We start from the raw sequence: 22,559 nt of genomic DNA on the forward strand, positions 1-22,559 counted from the left end.
AGTGTAAGGCTAATTGTCCCATTTTCCAGATGATGATCCTGAGGCAGAGCTGGTAGGCAATGGGATCAGGATGTGAACTCTTGACCAACTGACCCCCAAAGCTCATGACTATTCAGCATTCCACTCAAGAGAGATGAATTTTTCAGTCTTAGGCTGGTTCTCACACAACAGAAAGAAGCAGGGGGTTACCCCCATCCTGGGTCACATCAGTTCAGGGCATTTGGGAAGCCCTACTATGTGGCTAAGAACTTCATATTCATGTGGGACAGAGTCAAAGTCCCTTCTATAAGCTAGGAAGTCCTTTGACCCAGAATCTGCTGGACTCTGATAAAAGAGTTCTACTTTCCAGCAGATTCCAAGAAGGGGTGTGTGTGTGTGTCTGTGTGTGTGTGTGTGTGTGTGTGAGAGAGAGAGAGAGAGAGAGAGAGAGAGAGAATCTGGATTCCAGAGGTCAACAATAAGTACCATTCTTCAGTTGCCAGCCAACTTGTTATTTGAGCAGGGTCTCTCATCCCTGAAAGGCCTGGGGCTCATAGGTTTGGCTATACTGGCTGGCCAGTGAGCCCCAGGAGTGTACCTGTATCCCACCCCGCCCTCTACCAGCACTGGGATTGCAAGTATGCACCACCATACCTGGCTTTTTTAGGTGGGTTTGGGGCTTGAACTCAGGTCATCATTCTTGCGAAACAACCACTTTCCCCACTGAGCTAGATTGAGTTTTAAGCCATAGAGAACACGCTTCCTTACCCATCAAGACACTCCTTCCCCTACCATCCCCAGCTGGCTGCCGCCTTGCTCACTGAAAAGTCCATTGGTTTTGACACACAAACTCCAGTTCTCCTAATTGCCCTCAGGGCTAGGATTGATTTCCTCCTGTGATTACATTGGATGCAAATTTTTTAAATTTTTAGAAAGTCTTTTCCCTGTCAAAACTAGTAAAGAACCATGTAGAAAGTCTGGGGAAGATAAACACAGAATGAAAATATATACATATATGCATACATATATACATACATACATACATACATACATACATATATACAAACACATATGTACATATACATATACACATACACAAATACATATATTCATTCTAAACTTTCCACCCCAAAGATAACCAATGTCACATTTCTGTCCGTTTCTTTAAAATATGCATGAGAATAAAATGAGGTTATAGCCTACATATTATTGTACAGCTTAGTTCTTGTGGTTAACATACAAACATGAACATGTCTTCATGCCAGTTTCTATACTTGAGTATTTTTCTATACCAAACTTCTTTCTGGTCACAGTGGAGGACACATTTGAGAGGAATAGGGAGTTTTCCTTGTCCTTAAGGAGCCTGTGGTGTGGGTGAGAGACCGTCCGCAGGGAATTCTCCGAGTCAGCACAGTGCGGGATTTCTAGCTCTTTGCCCAAGTGCTGCTGCTGCTGCTTCTGCTGCTGCAATGGCCAGTGAATTTTTCCACCAAGAAAAAAAGATCACAGCTGCTCAGTTCAAATGGACCCAAGGCGCAGCTGAAGTTCAGTTTGGTGTCATTGAGTTCTGCAGGGTTCAGCTTCTCCCCGGATAAGTGTCCCTGGAAGCCAGAGACCCGAACTTGCTACTTTGAATAGGCCCTGGCTCCCTGGTTCTCCTGTGAGCTTCCAGTATTGAATGATAAATACTACATGACTCTTAAAATAAATCAACTAATTCATATGGTGCTTAGATAAAGAATGGATAGCCTGGCATAGCAATGGAAGAAAAATGTGTCATGATGGACTCACTGACAGACAGCATGGTGGTACCCAATAGGAAACATGCCTGGCAGATTTCTGAGGGAAAAATTTTGATCAACCTCCTTTCTACTTTCTGTGGTGCTTTAAAATTAATGTTGACAAAGAAACAGCCCCTCTGTGAAATGTGTGCAATGTCTTTTGCTATGGATGCTGCTGGCAGTATAACACCTGAGAAGGCCCCGTTGGTGGGGGAGAGGTATCCCCCTTGGATATATAAAGGACTCCAGAAAGACGTGACAGTTGTCCAATTGAGATAGGATGGGAGAAGATCTCGAAACTGTGTTGGGGGAGCTATCAATGTTTCTCTGCAGGAGGAGAGGTAGGAGCCAAATTCACAGAGACAGAAAGTAAAGGATGCCTGCCAGGAGCCGGGAGGAGGGAGAAATGTGGGCTGGTTGTTTAATCAATACAGACTTTCAGCTCTGCGAGAGGATAACGGTCCAGGAGATGGATGGAGCCAGTGGGAACTCAACAGGACGGCTACTTGAGGCTATTAACTTGTGTCCTTAAAGGGGACACAAAATAAGTCATTTCATAATACATGTATTTTAACACAATTCTGAGGGGTCATTTTTAAAAAGGAGAGCTAAGAATGCTAGGGATATAGTTCAGCTGGAGAAGTGCTTGTCTAGCATTCAAAAAGCCCTGGGTTCCATCCCCAGCCCCACATAGGCCAGGTGTGAAGGTTCACACCAGAGTTCCCAGCACTTGGAAGGCAGAGACAGGAAATCGGAAGCTCAAGGCCATTCTTAGCTACAGATTAAGGCCTAGGCCAATTTGAGTTAACTGAGTCCCTATCTTAAAAGGAAAGGGAGGGGAGGGGAGGGGAGGGGAGGGGGGGGAAGGAGAGGAGAGGAGAGGAGAGGAGAGGAGAGGAGAGGAGAGGAGAGGAGAGGAGAGGAGAGGAGAGGAGAGGAGAGGAGAGGAGAGGAGAGGAGAAGAGAGGAGAGGAGAGGGAGAGTCAGCTTTGTCTCTGAGCTCAACCTCAGGGATGAAACAGGGTTTGAGAAGAGGCCACAGCAGCCAAGAGAGGAGCAGCAAACCTGACATCCTGCTGACAGGTTCTTGGACGCTATAGTCCTGACAGCCTCTCTGAGGATAGTCACGCGCCTAAGCAGGCCAGGCAGAGGACGGGGCTATGCTGGAGATAGCTGGACAGGGGAGACTCAAGGAGGAGGCAGCTTGGGTGTGCTTGTGGCTCTTTGCTCTCTGCTCCTCTTCAAGCCCTGATTCTGTGAGAGACTCTGGTTAGCTCCACCCCTTTAAGAGCACAGGCCCCACCCACTCTCCATCCAAAGGTGTCTTGGTCCTCCAACTTTAAAACAGAGCAACCTGAAAACACTGTAGCAGGAACTCAATGTGTCTCTCACCCTGGGGTTCTCCACCCCACCCCCTTTGGCGGTATTAAAAATGGACACATGTGGTTAGAATATTCTGCCCCTGGGCAGACTCAGCTCTTTAATCCATTGTTTTGTTTTCAATTCTTATTTTAATTCTATGTGTTTGAGTGTTTTGCCTGCGTGTCTGTCTGCCCACCATGTGTGTGCCTGATGCCTGTGAAGGCCAGAAGAAGGTATCAGACCCCCTAAAACTGAAAATGGCTGTGAGCCACAGTATTGTTGCTGGGAATCAAACCTAGATCCTCTGGAAGAAGAGCCTTTGCTCTTAAGTACTGAGCCATCTCTCCAGTCTCCTCTGCCTTTAAACAAATTGGGGGCGGGGGGAGTCTATGAGCTGGCTCAGCTGATAAAATCAATTGCCACCAAACCTGACAATCTGACTTCAGTCCCTGGGGCTCACATGGTCAAAGAGAGAACTGATATTTGCAAGTTTTTCTCTGACCTCCACATTCACACTGTGGCAACTACACGCATTCGTGTTCACACAAATAGAAATAAATAAATAAGCAGACAAGCAAATCCAGGGTGACACGTGGTCAGAGGCCCTTTAATGACTCCTATTCAGCAGCATCTTCATCAGTAACCTCCTTGCACATGTGGGAAGCAGGGAGCTAGCTGGTCAGCGTACTTCATCTCTCTGTGAAATCAGAGCCATCTGATTTATACTCTGACTCTGCTGCTCCTCCTCGGCTGTGGGATGTCAGATTAATCACCTCTCCACACCTCTCTCTGTCCCCTTGATTCCAAAATAGAACTTATGACAGTGAGCCTCTCTCGAGACTAATTTCTATTCAAGCGCCATTGTAAAGGGTGGCTGCCAGGAGCCGGGAGGAGGAAGAAATGTGGGCTGGTCATTTAATCAATACAGACTTTCAGCTCTGCAAGAGGATAACGGTCCAGGTGATGGAGAAAGCTAGTGGGGACTCAATAGGACGGCTACTTGAGGCTGTTAACGTGTGTCCTTAAAGGGGTTGGTATAACTCATTTTATAGTGTGAGTATTTTAACCAAACATGGGGCCCAGCTTCCATGTAGGAACACTCTGAGGGCAGAGGTGGGGCTGTGACTTGGAGAGGAATGGCCAAGGATAGGATCCAGTCACTGTTCTCCATGAAGTATCCCTTGCTGGGGCAAACAGATGCTCTGGGTAGCGTATGCTCCTGCTGTGACTAAGGACAATGGTGAACCGGATCATGAGAGCAATTCTTTGGGAACTTCATATAGGAGAAGACGGAGTGGCAAAGATGGAATCCTATACCTGGCTGTGGTATCCTCCCTGCCCACACCTGGGACTGGGCCGTCCCCTAAAACACTGAGTCTTCCCTCCACCAATGCCATTAAACGCTCCAGGAAGGCTCTTCAGGGTCCCAGCCAGTGTAGTTTTTTTTTTTTTGTTTTTTTTTTTTTTGGTTTTTCGAGACAGGGTTTCTCTGTATAGTATAGCCCTGGCTGTCCTGGAACTCACTTTGTAGACCAGGCTGGCTTCGAACTCAGAAATCCGCTTGCCTCTGCCTCCCAAGTGCTGGGATTAAAGGCGTTCGCCACCATGCCCGGCGCCAGTGTAGTTTCTTAACTTGCACTCTCCTACGGATGTGTATGCAGAGCTGTTGACCCCTGTACCAGAAGCTTGCACATTGTGGATAGCTGGTAAAGAAAAGAGAAAGGGGGGTGGGGAGCAAAGAAACCCAAGAAAGGCTTGGCACATTCTGAATGAAAGGCAGCTATCCCTGACACATGAGGACCAGAAAGCAGGCTCTGCCAAGAACACAAAGCAGCCTCGCTGCAGGACCATCATGAGACATAGCAGTCCTGTCCACTGTCCACTGTCCACCATCGACCTGTCCTAGGTGGGATACGATGCAACTGGTGCACCAGGGAGGAGTCCAGAACTTTTGGTGGGATTGGTTGGTCAGGTAGAAGTGGCTTACATCTGTCTCCAGTCCCTCCAGAAGTCCAGTTGATAGCTCATGGCACAAAATCTCCAGCACAAATCCCTATAGTGAATATAGACTGCCCAGCCTGGCCCAAGGCCCCCAGGTAAACAACTTCTCTTATCAGGCAGAGCATTCTAAGGGCTCAGAGCTCACCTCCTGGGATCTAGGAGCCGGGAGCAAGAACTAAACTTTGTCTTAGATGGGGCCAATTCTCAACAGGGTCACCCTGATCAGCTACACAAAATCACACAAGCACAAGACTATATTCTATAAGTTTGTCCATGACTCCCATCAGTCCCCAAAGGGAGATATGACCCAAAAGGAGCTTGGTAGATGCTCCATGTGAAGTCTTTCCCAGCATCTGAAATCAGAGGTGTAAATTAGGGTCCATGGAATGAGGTTTAATTCCACATAAGCCCCCTACCTTCCACTGGATCCCTAAACTAAACATTATTCTGCACATCTGTCCCAAAAGCTGAAGAAACTGGTTTGATTGGCCCTAATTTTTCTTTAGCTACATCCCAGACACGTGGGCTCTGCTTTTCCCGGGAGCCTGGCTGACATCTGATAGCAGCTTCCTTCAAGCAAGTATTTCTATCAAGACCCTCAGCTTTTATTAATCTTTATCAAACATCATTTTGGAACTGTAGGCCCAACTGCCACCGAAGAAGGTCATCAAGAGTGTTGTCACTCTGGGTCCCAGCCCCTCCCCCAACATTTCCTAGTCTGGCCAGGTTGGCAATGAGCACTGAGTAGCAGGAGTTGAGTTCTTGGCCCAAGGTCCCTGCTCTGGGAAAGGAGCTAGTTCCAGACGGAAAGTATAGACTAAAAGACACTCCTTCGCAAAGACCCAAGTCTCCTATTTACACAAAGTCTGAAATTAATGCAGCAAAAACATCCGAGTTCCCCAGGCTGGAGTGGAAGGCTGAGACAGGAAGAGGCAGGTCAGGTCCCAAGTACTGAGGCCCTTTCCACAGACAGAACAGGGTAGAGCTGAGTGGCCCTGGGTGGGTAAGCCAGGAGCCAGAACTGTGCCCAGAGCTCCTTTAATTCAACAGGAAATTCCTCAGGCTCTGAAAGTGGGCGCAGGGAGGGTGAGAACAGAGGGGAGGAGCTGACAGATTAAGTCTGTGCCCACTTTCCTCCAGTCATTCACTAGGGAGTCATAAACAGCTATAGCCAATTCTCCGGTGCCCAAACCTCGAGAAGTCGTCCTCCTGCCCAGTGCCTGGATGTGGCATCCCACTCCTCAGGAAGACAGCCTTAGTCAGGATAGAGCGCTGGTCTCAATGCTGCTTTGAGACCCCTGGCCCACCCTGCCTGACTCCTAGCCCTCTTTGAGTAGGGGAGGTGTAAGAGGGATTGTCCCCAGGCCACATGTACGTTCCAGGTTTCTTGATTGTCCTGCTTACACTCTTAGAGGCTTTTGAAGCTCCCCAGGGTAAGGGATGCAGGTGACACTCAACAGTAGCCACTGTCCTTGAGCTTAGTATTACTTCCATTCCCAGAACGACTCCAGAAGAGTCATTCATTCATTCATTCAACAAATACTGAATTTTCCCAGTATGCCAAACGTTGTTCTAGATGCTAGGAGTAACACAGTCGGCACAACAGACAAAGGTTTATAAAACATAATTCTAGTAAGAGAAATAGACAATTAAAAGACAAAGAAAAGACAATGATTTGAAGTGATGGTACTGATGGAGTTCGCTTAAGATTAAAAGAGTTTCTGATCTCAGATTTTTGTGGAATATTTGTATATGCATAACGAGGTATCTAGAAAGTGGGTCATAAATCTAAACAGTAAATTCACGTGTTTCATTTCTGCCTTAGACATAGCCTGAAGGTGATTCTGACACTGGGAGTGGGACAGTTTCATGGTGAATAGTCTGACACGTGGAGAATTTGTGTTGCTACTCAGTTTTGGGTCCGGGAGCTTTTTGGATTTTTTCGGATTAGAGGCACACCACATGTGATACTGTAGATTAGGGGGCTCCACATGGGATGTGCCTGCTTTGGGGTGCTCCACATGTATTGAACAAATGGGATATAACAGGTAGATGTGGTAAGGCAGGAATATATAACGAAGGGGATATCTGAACTGAAACTGAATACTGAAAAGGGGAAAGCCATGGAAAGTTCTGGAAGGGTGTACCAGGAAGAAGAAAGAGAGCAACATTCAGTTTGCAGAATGCACAGCTAGAAAGTAGCTGGAGTCAGGGGCACATGGGCTAGAGGTGTAACATGAGGTCCAAGTAGAAGCAGGGGACAGTATGTGCTGCATGAGAAGACACTGCACTTTGTTCTGGGGACACTCATCCTTATCCCAGAAGTCTCTAGGCCAAGTTCTCTGGGTGGATGCTATCTAGCCTATGCTCAGCACCTCTCATTTAAGAGACTCATTTCATACCAACTCCCTTTCTCCCAATGTCCATGTCCCCTTCCCAGCAGCATCTGATTACCCAGGGGTCCTAGAGACTCAGGGTAGTTTGAAAGGATGAAAGGATATCTTAGAGCAGGTTATTACAGAAAGTCATTCTCCTGCCTCCCAACTATGGAAATTCCAGCCAGTGAGAATAAGAAACTTGCTCAGGATCACAAAGGTAGCAGGTTTTGAGACAAGGTATGAACCCATGTTATGTTCTAAAGGCATCCATCTCCCACCATACTCCACTGTCTCCTGGGAAACTGGAGAAGAACCTGGTTTAGGAAATTGTATGGAGCCTGGATTCAGAGTGGACCCCAGAAAGGCGAAGCCCATCCTATGCCTTATCACAGTGTAGCCAACTCAAGAGATATTAGTAGTGGGATGTGTATCTGTGGGATGGAAGGAGTCAAGAGAAGTCATTGTTATCTTCTCAAGTATTTAGAGTCTGCTCCTGCCAGCCTTCCGTTGTGCTCCCTCCACCATCAAAGTCTCCCTTGCAAACACTCTTTGTTCCAAGCATCCTGACAACCCTAGGAAGAAAGCAGCAAGGCCTGCCTGTGTGCAGCTCAGCTTCTGTTGGTGTGGATGGTGGCCATCTACCTTTTAGCTCTTGTACAATGAGCCTGGTGGATGCAAGCAAAAGCTACCATGTTGGGATAATAGATGTGGTCTGACAGTGGATTTCTGATTTGCACTTAAGTGCAGGAAAAGAGAGAACTCAGAGCCCAGCAAGACCCCTGTGTATGAGTTGAGGTCCCAGAGCAAGCTGGGAATCTGGCTTGCCAGCTGCTGTCTACAGGCATGGAGTGGCAACAGCAGAAGCAGGCTCCCATAACCCTGCATCCTCCAGCCTGGAGACAAACTCTCTGTCGTATAAGCTGACTGGGAATATATCCACCTGCTTCTCTGTGCTGTGTGTCCTTTTGTCCTGGGCAAGTTAATCCACCTCTCTGATCAGATGTCATCTATTTACAGAGGGTGACAATGCTTACCTTTTGCTAGGTGCCTTGTCTGTTTGGGTTTTGTTTTATTTTCTGAGTCTCATGGAGCCCAGGCTGGACTAGATCTCACCGTGGAGCCAAGGATGACCTTGAACTCATGATCTTCTTACCACCATCTCCCAAATGCTGGGGTTTCAGGCATGTTCCACCATGCCTGGCTTGGAAGGTGGCCTTATAGTCTTCGTATAGCTAAGAACACAATTCCTGACACACAGCAGGCTCTTTAAAGCTCTTTAAACTGCTCATGAGTCCACCATGCAAGCTGATTCTTGCTCCTTATTCCTTGAAGATAGAGAAAATTTGACCATCCTCTGTAACCAAGGAAGCCCTAGAGACAGAGGTGGCAGCAGTTGGCTCCTAATATATGGCCTACAGTTTTACTTGAAGCCACATCCTATACCCAGCCTGGATGAATGTCACAAACCTGAGCCAAGGAGCAGGGGTGTTCCCATTCCCTGCTGTCATTGAGGGGTAAATGGCCAGGCCTTTGGAGGTGTCCCTTAAATTCAAACCAGGCATGCACCACACTCGAGGTGCCACACACTGGGCGAGAACTTCCTAGATGCAGAAGCCCAAGGCTCAAGGCCCACGGTACGTAGTTAGTACAGTGGGGTAAAACGCAGCAATAGGGGATGCACTGCAGGGCTATCTGTCACAGGGAGAATCCTGTCAGCTGAGAGTCTAAGATTTAAGGAGACGTTGCACTGGAGGCCACACAGTTTCTCTCATTAGATGCCCACATCAGTCCTGCCCTGGGCAATCGATGCCTTATCAGCACTATAGAGGTAGGAAGCAGAGCCACAAGGAGACTAAATAATTGTAGTGTCCCTGTTTAAGTGTCACAGCTGTGACTTAACAAGATCTGTCTGACTCCAGTGCAACACTCTCGCAACTGTACAGCCTCCCCAAACCCCTGCATCCTCCCTTGTGAGCCATCCCTTGGAATCACTGTCCTCATACCTGTAAACAGTTGATCTCATAGAGTAGAGCATCCGTGTGAGAGAAGCCACCTGCCAGGATGTGTTCATCCATAAACTGGTTTTCACACAGAAAAGGCAAAGAACAGCCAAGCCTACATGTATAGGCCTGTAATCCCAGGTACTCAGGAGACTGAGGCAGGGGATTACAAGTTCAAGGCCTGGATAGTCCACACAGTGAGTTCAAAGGCTATCCTAGGCAACATAGCTAGACTCTATCTCAAAATAAAATGTGAAAGAGAGCCAAGGCTGGGTCTGGGTGTGGAGCACTTGGCCAGACCATAGGAGGCCATAGGTTCCACCATCAGCACCACAACAAAGACAAGAAAAGGCATGGCCAAGAGAAGACTGTTTCTTATTGAGGTCTTTAGAGCATCTTCTCGGGGTGGCATTTGTGCTGGGCCTTTAAGATAGAAGCAGACTAGGTCGGGCAGACTAGGTCTAGTCAGACTCAAGCTGAAGGGAGAATACTGTGCACGGACAGAACTGTGTAGTAGAAAGGAGTCTGGGGAAGGGGCCAGACCAGAGGCAAGCAGGGCACAAAGGGAGACAAGCCCAAGCCCACATCTGCATAAAGCCAAAGCTGCAGCCAGCCAGGAGTCACTTCTCCATGTCTTGCTCCCCGCCCCCAGTGGTACCGCCGAGTCTGGCTCTTGCCCTCATCCTTACCCATTACCTGCCCTACATTCGATAGACACAGCAGGACCCTCATGCCCTCACTGCCCGATTCTCCTCCCCTTCTTGACTACACACACGGGTAACCAGAATCTTTCTGCATGTGTGAAATTCTCCCGGAGAATGGGCTTTGTCTATAGTCCTGGCTGGTGAAAACAGAGCAGGCCAGCTCGAGGAGGCCCCTAACCAAGAAGGAGTCCATTAAAGGGGGACATGAAGTCTACTCTGTCCCTAGATGTCAAAAGCTTCTTAGGCTGCGTGAAGTTCACATTTAGAACCTCAGAGAATTCCAGGGCCAAGAGTTTCCCATCTCCAAAATGGAAAATTAGAGGTTCAGATGGGGATGTAGCTCAGCTAGTAGAGCGCTTGCCTAGAATACACAAAGCCCGGGATTCCGTCTCCAGTCCTGGAGAAACTGAGCATGGTGGTGCAAACTTGTAAATCCAACACTTAGGAGTTAGAGGCAGGAGCATCAGAAGTTTAAGGTTATATTCAACTACATGGTACGACCTGAGCCAGCCTGTGCTACATGAGATCCTGTCTCAAAAAAAAAGAAAAACAAATTGGATGTTTAAAGTCCATTTTGATCATGGTCCAGATTAAGGTTCAGCACCCCTCATTCTATCTCTAATTCCAGGTTTGCCTGACCCATAAACTGTAAGTTATTCTGAAGGAGGCAAAGCCCCTCTTCCCATTCACCAGCCCCTCTCAGTCCAGAGCTTCTCTAGGGAGACCAAACTGTGGCCTTGAGTGCTTTATCTGCAGTAGCCCCCACCCCAAGGATAATGCCATTGCAAGAGGACTCACTTAATTAGCTAAAAAGCAGGATCATGGATCTGTAGAGTTAGACGTAGGATGTTTCAGTAAGAATAGCTCACATAATAAACTGGGACTAAGAAGATCAAAGAGGAGAGAAGCAAGAGAAGGAGGGCAGGGGGGAGCAAGTGAGGGAAGGAGAGAAAAGGAAGTATGAAAGAATAGAAAGGGCATACAAGGAAAATAACTTAAACTTCAAGTGTGTGTGTGTGTGTGTGTGTGTGTGTGTGTGTGTGTGTGTGTGTGTGTGCTTGCGCACGCATGAGCATGCACTTGACGTCTTCAACTTACATATGCAAAGACAGCAAATAGTCTTGTTCCACAGTGAGTTAAAACTGAGCTGAGATCTGCTTCCTGTCCCGCTGCACCCGCCATCCCACACTGTCTGTTTGAGATACGTAGGAAATGGACAAACTAAGGTTGGGACCCCTCTTTCACAGGGCCCTTCCCCATGCAAGATTAGAAATTCCAGTGTCTATGACACATGCCACCATGGTCACGCACAGATCTCAGGGTAGGTTTCATCCATGGGTGGGTGGCAACTGGAAAGGCTCCATTAGAGATTAGCCCACAGAGGTGGCTAGGTAGAGGACAGTGGCTGAGGAATCAGTAACCTTGCTGCTTTCTCTAAGACTTACATTAAAGACACTGGACACCTCTGTCCAGTGCAAGTCTTCCTGGCTCCCCAATCTGCCAAATCCAGTCTCCACTCATCCATTCAGTGAGGAGATGTTACAGACTGTTTTGTGTAGGTCCAGGTCCCATACTACTTAACACCCCCAAGTAAGTGTTGCTTCTAAGCTTTAAGAAAGTCATGTTCTTAAGAAAGGAGAAGCACCTCTTGTCTTTCTCCCAGATTTCTTTTATATTTAGCATAAGTTATTTCCAGTGAACTGGCAAATCCACTCTCAGGAAAAAAAAAAGGTTTTCACCTCATGGGTGTTTGCTGATTCCCCTAGTATAGACACTCCCAAATAACACCCAAGTGCAAACTTGCGATGTAACAGTTGCTGGCTGTGGAGTTGAAAAGAGATGCTTTATACTGACTGTGGAAAGCCAGTCTGAGTTGAGTGTAGCACTGCCTCGGTTTCCCTGGGACGCCTGGGAGGGGAGGTCCTGGTTTTTACTCCTTTGAGCTGACCTGGACTGACCTTCCTGAAGTCACATGCCATGCTGATGTGCCAGTTCAGCTATGTGCACCGTGAGCAAGCTGTATTGCTCTAGCTGAGACCTACAAATGTAAAATGGAGGTGAGGATCTATCTCCTGGGGTTCTGCACACATGAATGCTGAACCATCACAAGCCTCCAGTGCCACCTCCCCACCCCTAAGACCTCGGGCTGAAGGAGATGACTCCCAAGATGCCCAGTGCCCTGCCCTCCATCTATCTATCTATCTATCTATCTATCTATCTATCTATCTATCTATCTAACTATCTATTTCTGTGTGTGTCTCTGTCTCTCTGTCTCTGTCTGTCTCTGTCTGTCTCTCTGTGCGTGTGTGTGTGTGTGTGTGTGTGTGTGTGTGTGTGTGTGTGTGTGTGTATGTGACTACAGTAAGTATTTGGAAGACAGCAGGGAGTAAGTTAGCCATGATCACTACTTTGTGAAGCTCACAAAGTCTGAGAAATAGGAAGAACCAATCCTTGGAATAGGACTCTAGCTATAGGTCCACCTTTAACCTGCTGCATGGTCTTCAACAAAACCCTGAACCTCTTTGGGCTTTGGTTTCTTCAGCTGTAAATTTAATGCATTGGATTTGAAGCTCACAGTGGTCAATCCCAACTCTGGCCTTCTGTGGCTCCAAGGAGGAAAGAGTCCTGGGAGCTTCAGTGTGCAGAACTGAGAATGACTGCACAGAAGAGCGGGTGGGGAGCACACAGGTCCCTGAATTTGCGCCCTGGGCTTTATGTGGATTGGATGGTAGACACCACAGGAAGATCACAGGAGCCAATGGCAGTGGAACAGACTGCTGGATAAAGAAGGGATGCATGTGGGACTGGAACCTCTGGTCCCATCCAGGAACAGACTAAGTTCTCTCTGCCCAAGCTACCAGCACAGGTATTCAAAAGGAAGGTCACACTGTAAAACCCCATCGTGTTCTTTTCTGAAGGAACAAAACTGTCCTTTCATCAGATGAATTCTGTGGAAACAGAAAATAGGTTGCAAAAAGATGGCAAATTACAAAACAAAAAACAGAAGCAAAACAAAAACAAACAAACAAAAACAAACACTGGATTGGGATGTAGGAGAACTCTTCTTCTTCTTCTTCCTCTACCTCTTCTTCTTCTTCCTCTTCTTCTTCTCCTTCCTCCTCCTCTTCCTCCTCCTCCTCTTCCTCCCCCTCCTCCTCTTCCTCCTCCTCCTCTTCCTCCCCCCCTCCTCTTCCTCCCCCTCCTCCCCCTCCTCTTCCTCCCCCTCCTCCTCTTCCTCCTCTTCCTCCTCTTCCTCCCCCTCCTCCTCCTCTTCCTTCTCCTCCTCCTCCTCTCCCTCCCCTCCTCCTCCTCCTCTTCCTCCCCCTCCTCCTCTCCCTTTCCCTCCTCCTCCTTCTCCTCTTCCTCCCCCTCCTCCTCCTCTTCCTCCTCCTCCTCTTCCTCCTCCTCCTCTTCCTTTTTCCTTTTCCCTGTTTCCTGTTTCTCTAGCTTTTGGAAGGGCAGTGGTGTTGCTTTTGAATGAAAACAGTTTTTTCTTTATGAAAAGTCACCTGGCCTGATCCTCCTGTCAGGTAGGAAGCCTCCCCTCCCACATCTATTTCCATCGTCCCCAATTCACGGGTTCTAAGTGTTTCACACAGGCTGGTGGGAGAGAGTGGCACTGGTGGGTCCCTGCTGATGCTACAGCCTGTGTGTGTACAGTGCCAAAGGCACAGTGCCCAGCCCAGATGAGAAGAACTGACTGGCAAGACATCTCACTCCATCTGTGAAACAGCAAGAACAGGTCTTGTGTTAATAGGCAGTAAGTGACCCGGCAGGGCCAGGACCTGGGTCTGAGTCTTGACAGAGCTGCTAAAAAAGGAATTCAGAATGAGAGAATGAGCTACACTTTCAATGATGTGATCTGATGAAGTCCCTGCCTCCAACTATGGACCATATTCACACGTATGCACACAAACACACAGGCACATACATACAGAGACATACACACAAAGACAGACTGACACACATGCACATGCGTGCATGCAGTCACACATCACAGAGAGAGACAGAAACACACAGACACACACACACAGAGACAGAGAGAGAGACAGAGACAGAGACAGAGACAGAGATATGAAAAGCAGGAACCTGCAGCTTTTCCTGGTCAAGCTTCTAACAATTGATCAATCCCTGGCACACAAGGATCCTTGAGGCTTTCTGCTGGGCCATCCCCGTGCTTCTGAGCTCCCACTGCTGTCCATCTCAGGCCTTCCTCTCATCTCCCCATCCTCAACACCCTTCATGTACCATCCCTTCCCACGGCCTCGCTTTCCTTCCCATTGAGAAAGGTCTCTCTGTCCACGAGTGAGCGTGGGCTGGCAAAGTCAGTATCCTCACATAAAAGCCTCACTGAGTCTCTGAGAGGCTTGGAACCCAGACAGAATGGAATTGCTCCCTATTTTTCTTTACAACTGAGAAAACACACACAAACACAAGAGCATATTTATTGCGATAATTCTATCCCAAAGTTTTTAAGAAGAAGAAATAAAATTAGTCTTGCTGCCTACTCCGCACCAGCCCCCTCCCTTTCATTCCTTCACATTTCCTGGTCTAAGCCAGGGAGAAAAACAGAGCCAGCCCAAACCCCACAGAGCACCATTGCATCCCAGACAATGTCCAGCTTGTTCAGAGAGCGAGGGAAGAAACACAACTCCGAAACATACACAAGACTTCCAAGTGAAGGGTGTTCTGAGGGAGGAACAGGCTAGCTTTGTGTCTGGGTCTTGGGTAAAGGTCCCTCTGCAAACACACCTCAGGCTGATCTTCCTTGACCCTCCAGGAAACCATTTCCTAGCCCTGACTGGTTCACTGATCTTGAACAAGAACCCCTCTCCAACTCTGTGTCTCCTCAAAGTGCCAGACCTGGGGCCCCAGAAATTTATTTTTTTAAGTTAGTATCTAAGTCATAAAATCCCTAAGGAGAAGCAAGGGGCCATTTCTCAGAACTGTGGAACTTTCCAGACTTCCTACAGCACAAGGGGTCATGTGCCTCTATGCCCTCAGCCGCACAGACAGGCCTTTCATTTCTCAGGCCTGGGTCGAGGACTGATGGTCAAAAATGCCAAGCTCCAGAGACAGGAAAGGGTCCCCTTGTCCTGGGCCCAGACTGTTCCTCCCCAGGAACCCCTGGATGGAAATGTCAGTGTCTCCCCTCCCCACAATCTTGATGCTCCTACGGGTGCTGCGCCCTGATCCCTGCGCTGGCCCAGCCTATGGTGACTAAACAGAGAGCGACACCTGCTGGACGGTTGGACTCCAACAGAGCTGAGGCTGGGATCTGGAGGCCAGGGGGAAGGGTGCTGTCTCCATGAAGGATGCTCTCTGTGGCTGCAGATCCCATCTGTCCTCTACCACTGCCCCATCCCCAAGGCTTCCTTTATTATTCTTAGACCAAAAGTAAATGCTGTTGCTGCTGCTGCTGCTGCTGCTGCTGCATGTGGGGCATGGTGTCACACAGTGCAGGTCTCAGAAGGTGTGTGAGTGGCATGGTTGTGTACCCTCCAGGGCAGTGGTACCATGAGGTCCAGATTGTTTCCACATACAGCTGGCTGAAGGCCACTGCTCCAGATGATGGCTTGATAAATTCAGTTATGCTTGCTGGCTGGAGTTGGGGATCCCTACTGTTCAAGGGAGAGCTTTAAGTGGTGGTTGCAACAGATCTGTCATTACCAAGCCTCATGTACTATATACATAATTATGTTCCCCATACTTTCATATGATTGGCATGCAGTCGATTGGTTTGCACATGTGTGCTCCACTACTGACCAATCATTTCATTTCAGCAGAAGATATGCCCTTGCATGACTCTGTGTGTGTGTGCGGGGGAGGGGGGGGAGAGGGAGAGAATAAAGTCAATACAAGTGGAGGCTGTGGGTCCCCAGAGTTGCAGAGACTCAAAAAGAGGCCAGAGCACCTGGCTACACATCTTCAGTTTGAAACTCCACATGTTCAAACCCCAGAAAAAGCTGATGCTTCAGGTCAAGTCCAAAAGGGAGGAGAAAATCAGTTGGAAAGCCATGAGGGGAGAAGTCTCTCTCCCTCTAGAAAGGGTCCTTTTTATGTTAAAGCCTTCAGGTGGTTGGCTGTGACCCACCCACACTGCAGAGGGGAGGCCCTCTAGGTCTACAGATTCTGGGGTTTATGCAAAACCCCTCACAGTGTATAAACCTGAGCATCTATGGTCCACCTGGCACATATCAGTAGCTATCACTGGGATTCATTAGGACGAGCCTCCACTGGAAGATGGGAGAACCAATGTACCAACCACCTTGGAACTAATCTAAGAAAGGATGACGGTTTCTGAGGAAAGGAGCCTTAGTGGAAACACTGTCCAAATCATGGCAACCCACCTGCTGTTCAATGTGATTTCAGAGCTTTGGCCATGAATTTTATCACGGCATCTCTTCCGTAACTATCCTGTGCCTAAACTGTCTGCTATCTCTTCCAGCTGAACTATGACCACTTTACTCTTGGTCTTTGTGACTCTGAGGGTCATCGCTGCAGTGATCTCAGAAGAAGTTCCAGGTGAGAACAGTTCTATGCATGACTCCTTTATTCAGTGGGTACTGGGTTCCGAATACAGGGTACAAGTTCGTTTTGGGATACTGTCCCTGCTGCCCCTTCTTTTGGCCTTTTCTTGGCCCTTTCTAGATGTAGTAGGAACACACACACACACACACACACACACACACACACACACACACACACACACTGAATGCCCTCAGCAAGGAGAGTTGCTCAGCCTCCTTCACAGAACCCTTGGGGAATCTCATGCAGAACTACTCCACAGTGAATGGGGTAGAGAGAAGACATGGGGAGCCAGAGGGGGGCATGGATGGGACCACCAAAGGGGAGACGAGAACCTGAGGAACAACGTTGAAAAGACTGGTTTCAACGTTCTAGAAGTGAGGGCACAGCCCTGGTGTGAGCTCCCCAACCCTGACTTAAGGGACATGTGAAGGACTTGGCACACAGTGTGGGGATCTGGAACTCAAGGGCTGAACAGTCTGTGAGACCTCCCAAACAGTGGGAGGGGAGGGGATAAGAGAAGGCTTGCTCATGGTGGCAGGGACAAGAGGAGGCTTGGGCACCCTCCCTCCCCACAACCCACTGTATGCCAATGCAAAACTCCAGGACTTCAGGGTCATGGAAAAAAAAACTTTCCGTGGTGAAATGGAAAGACACTCAGTATTTTATTCACTCACATACTGGCCTGATTCACAGCTTTTGAATATGTAGATGTGGTTATCTGGACCTCCAATGATGCTCAGAGATCTATGAATACCCAGACCCTAGCCATCACCTTGGGAGATGTGTCCATATTAGCAAAACAGTCCACTAGGGTTGGCTGAGAGCTTTGACAACCACCAAGTTGGATTCAACAGTGGTCTCTGGCTATCCCCTGAGGACCACTATTACAGAGCCAGGCTGTGGACACCGGCGTCAGGGCTGGGCAGCAGATGGAGGTGTTTGTGGAGAGATGGTGGAATCTGTCCAGACATCAAAAGGTCCAGGCTGGACTCCAGACATTCCTGGCCCCCCTATCCTTACCCTGCTATGTCTCTACCACCCACAACTATTCTAAACATTTTTATTTCAACCTGTAGCATCCCTTGAAAGGGAGGGTTCTAAAATTTTAAGACCTGCCATGAAAGGTGCTGTATAGAAGACTGTTTCTCTCTCTCCCTTTCCAACAGAATTTAGGAAACACTATGTCTTCTCTATTGACACACTCCATAATTTTTATGTCGTCTAATCCTACCCAACCCCATATTTCTGACTCTACAGGCCAAAAAATAAATGCCTGACCTCCTATTCTCCCCAGTCTTCTCGTCCTTGACTTTAAAAGTCTTGCCCTTCTACAAGTTCCAGTTAAAGCCCAAAGCAGACCTCCCAGAATGGGATATATCTATCTTGAAGTCCTATGTCTCAAGTTTAAAGGCTGTGGAGAATTTTGTAATTCTAATAATTATTATGCCCAATGTGTAGGACAGTATCTGTCTCTATGAGAAAAATATCTCAGGAAAACAGCTTGTCTGTGGCAAGGCAGAAATGTCATGCCTGAAGGTACAGTGGAGGGGAGAGGTTCACCTCACAGTAGCCTGGAAACAGATGTGGGTGGGGGAGAGAAAGAGAGAGAGGGAGAGAGAGAAACAGACAAACACAGACAGACAGACAGACAGACAGACAGACAGAGATAAAGAGGCAGAAAGACACAGAGAGACAGAGACAGAATGACAGAGACAGGGAGTCAGGGAGACTGGGGGCGGGGCTGCGAACAAGATATCCCTTCCAAAGTTGCATCTGCATTGATTTATCTCCCCCCATGAGGCAGCACATCCCCATCCAGTCACCTCTCCTAACACAGCCATACCTTCCACACACGAACCTTTTATGGAGAACTCATGATATCCAAAATAAATACTTCAATATATTTTTCTAAAATCTGTGAATCAAGCATATCACTACTCTAAGAATAAGGGTCCTGTGTATCTAGGGGTTGGCATCCCCTCTGGGTGTCTAAGGTTTGAGGTCTCTCTCATGCTCTTCTGGAAGTCTTTGTTTGGCTCCGGATTTTTGTCTTAGGGTGGGGAGACACCTGGAGAATCCCCAGGTTCCCACATGGTAGGCTGGATAAGGGCCTCTTGGGTGGCTGCATTTCCACGCCTGGAAGGAGGGTCTCTATGATTCCTAACACATGTCTGTCCTCCCGCCTTTCTTTCACAGACCATGACAACTCACTGAGCGTGAGCATCCCTCAACCATCCCCATTGAAGGTCCTCCTAGGGTCTTCCCTCACCATCCCCTGCTACTTCATCGACCCCATGCATCCTGTGACCACTGCCCCCTCCACTGCCCCCCTCACCCCAAGAATCAAGTGGAGCCGTGTTTCCAAGGAAAAGGAGGTGGTACTGCTGGTGGCCACTGAAGGACAGGTTCGAGTCAACAGCATCTACCAAGACAAGGTGTCGCTCCCCAACTATCCAGCCATCCCCAGCGATGCTACCTTGGAGATCCAGAACCTTCGCTCCAATGACTCTGGGATCTACCGCTGTGAAGTGATGCACGGCATCGAGGACAGCGAAGCCACCCTGGAGGTCATAGTGAAAGGTGAAGGGCCTCCCACTGGGGACGCCATGTTGCCTGTAGGAAGAGCTAGAATGATGTCCTCAGCAATGTGCACCTTGGAGACTAGCTCTCCCACTCAGTTCCTCTGCATACCCGTTTTCTCCTTATCGTGCCCTACTATGGGACTGTCTGGCAAATGCTGTTCTCTGTGGGATTGGGACCCTAGGAGTGGGGCACATAAATACATCCTGGTGTTGGCAGCTTGTTTGCCAACAATCTTTCACTTGTTGGGTCTATCAGTGTTTCTTGCTGCTGTGATCAGAGACCTGACAGGAGTCCACGTGAGGGAGGAAGGCGTTACTCTGGCTCACAGTGTGAGGGCATACAGTCCACCATGGTGGGGACAAGATGGTGGTAGGAGTCTGAGGCAGCTAATCATACGGCATCGACAGTCAGGAGGCAGGAAGATGAATCCCACTGTTCACCCAGATCACTCTCCCTTTTTTTCTTTCACTCTGGGACCCTGGACCATGGGATGGTACCATCTACCTTCAGAGTAGGTCTTCCCTCTTCAGTAAAACCCTCACAGACATGCCCACAGGTGTGCTCCTACCCCACAGCAGCCTTGTAAATGTGCCCATTTTGCACATCAGCAAGTGAGTTAAGTGGCATATCTGCCATGATCCTAGAAATGAGTGAAAGTGGGTTCCTAACACGTCATCCAGGCATCATCCCCGCCCGCTCCTCCAACCTTTATTCTCAGCTTCAAAGAAATGATGGAAGATTCACTTCCTGTTCTCCTTTGTCTCTAAGAGGTCTCATCAGGATGCCCCTGAGCCACTGGAGACCTGGAACCCTCATATCTCATTCCCTGGATTGGTGGTGGAGAGGGGGGATTAGAAGGCCTGGAGTGACAAAAGGAAAATCACAAGGAGATAGTTTTTGCTATCGTTCCAATAACTTTCTTATTGTCAGAATTATTAAATGTGTTTTAAGGAGAATGCCTGATGATGGGGTGGTGAGCACCCTGTTAAGGTGGTAGGGTGGGGTGGAGAGGAGACAGGGTTCCAGCAAGAGCAAACTTCAGTTGCTAAGGATCTATTGGCAGCCGATCTGACTGCTTCTGGCAGAGGAAGTTTTCTTTAAGGGTACAGCCCCTGGTGGGTTGGCCGCACTCTGGTAGATGGCCCCACACCCAGGAATACACAGGCACAAGTTGGACTCAGTGGGAGGGGTGGAGGGTTGGAGGTACAGCTGGAAGGGGCCAGGGAGAGAAGTTAGGGTACATATAATCAAAATACGTTTTAAGTATGTATGAAATTCTCAAATCAATAAAAAAATTACAATAAACTATGTCAGCCTAGACCAGACAGTGCCCAAGGTCCCCTGGATCCTGGTCACCATTTCTCAAGGGCTCACACCTAACTTGCTCTCTGGTCCATGTGTCCCACAGGTATTGTGTTCCACTACAGAGCTATTTCCACACGCTACACCCTGGACTTTGATCGAGCACAGCGGGCTTGCCTACAGAACAGCGCCATCATCGCCACCCCAGAACAACTGCAGGCTGCCTATGAGGATGGCTTCCACCAGTGCGATGCAGGCTGGCTGGCTGACCAGACAGTCAGGTGAGACTCCGACCCCCAGAGGAAAATCTGTCAGGGCTGAGAGCCAAGTATCAGAGGCCTAGCAGAATGAGGCAGACGATGGGGTGGGACAATGACCTGCACTGAGCTGGTACAAACATAATTCTCTGGCCAGTCTAGGGTCCGGCCTTGTCAACATGCATACCCAGTGTTCCATCCCAGGCCCCCATTATTCACTCTCCCAGGAGAAGACAATACCAGCAGCCTTGTTCTGAGCTCCACTCCCCCCTTTGCCTGTTTTTCCTCCTGATGTTTCTTTGCTTCTGGTTTGTTTGTCAGCTTTTAACTTGGAGTTTTATTTTTATTTATTGCCTTTTTATTAATATTTATATAGCCTGTTCATATATCATAATATATTACAACGATATATTATATATTGCATAGTATATATAAATATATTATGTGTACACTGCCTGCTTATTTATATCCTTTTTTTGTAAGACAAGACATACATACATCAAGTGTCTAGAAACATCTTTTCTGAGTGAATCCTAGGAGCCACATGGCAAAGCAGAACAGAGGACTGCCTGAAGCATCTCAGTACAGTGTATCAAGCCTGTGAAGGCAGACGGTCCACCCCATATACATCCTAAGGCTAGCCCCAAAGCCAGCCCACAAGGCCTCAGGAAGACAGCTATACAAGCTGGATTAGTCTAGGGGATTTTAAGTCACAAGTTCTCACAGCACTGTTACAGTTTCAACTCTGCTGCTGAGATTAAACACTGATCAAAAGCAAGTTGGGGAGGAAACAATTTATTCCAGCTTCTTCCAGGTCACCGTCCATCACTGAGGTAAGTCAGGGTAGAAACACTTGCAGTTAGGAACCATGGAAGAATGCTGCTTTGTCAGGCTTACACACAGGCTTACACACAAGCTCACATTCAATTAGCTTTCTCACACATCCCAGGCCCACCTGTCTAGGGATAGTGTCTTCCACGGTAGGCTGGGCTCTCCTACATTGATCAAAGCTCAAGACCTCACAGACCTGGTCACAAGCTAATCTGAGCAATCCCTCAGTTGAGACCCCTTCGGAAGACTCTAGACTGTGTCAAGTTAACAGCTGACGCTAACTGGGACTGGCCCTTTCTACAAAAATTAGTAAACAAACAAAAGATAAGTAAGACAACAGTCTAACATGGCAAGAGTCCACATATTGGCCTCAGGAAGAGCTAGACTCAAGTCCCAACCCTGGAATTTGGAAGCTGTGTGTCTGTTACCAAATCCGTTCACATTTCTGGGCCTTAGTTTAAGTGTCAAGAGAATCCAGCCCCTGCTTCACTTTAGTAGACCTAAGATTCAAGTGGTACCAAGTTGGCACTATGGCCAAATCCAAACCAACCCTTTCTTAGTTTCTGTAAATATTGTTGTGCTGAAACTTAGCCATGCTCACTCGGTTACACATTGTCTGTAGCTGCTCCGTGCTGCTGCAGTACAGATGATCACCACAGTGGCCCATGGTTTGCAAAACCCACAAGATTCTGACCTTTTACGTGGAATGTATCTCTGGGGGAGAGAGTGTTTGGTACCAAGAGCACTTGGTAGCAGAGGCATCGAGACTCATGAGCAGCATTGAGACTGAAGGAGCAGCAGGCATGCAGAGCAGACTTGGACAGAAGTAGTTTTATGCCTCTGTCTCTTC

The 22,559-nt window shown here is 48.2% G+C and overlaps 1 protein-coding gene across 2 annotated transcripts in view; it reads left to right on the plus strand.

Moving 5' to 3' along the window:
• Positions 1–22,559, plus strand: part of Acan (aggrecan) — a 61,874-nt gene that overhangs the window by 12,309 nt on the left and 27,006 nt on the right. For both annotated transcript variants that reach the window (NM_001361500.1, NM_007424.3), the window contains exons 2-4: positions 16,654–16,730; positions 18,933–19,316; positions 20,728–20,902. In NM_001361500.1, coding sequence (NP_001348429.1) covers positions 16,661–16,730; positions 18,933–19,316; positions 20,728–20,902 — 629 coding nt within the window. In that variant the 5' untranslated portion in view covers positions 16,654–16,660. The remainder of the gene's footprint in view (positions 1–16,653; positions 16,731–18,932; positions 19,317–20,727; positions 20,903–22,559) is intronic.

The sequence above is a fragment of the Mus musculus genome, chromosome 7, assembly GCF_000001635.26.
Source record: "Mus musculus strain C57BL/6J chromosome 7, GRCm38.p6 C57BL/6J".
Lineage (NCBI taxonomy): Eukaryota > Metazoa > Chordata > Mammalia > Rodentia > Muridae > Mus > Mus musculus.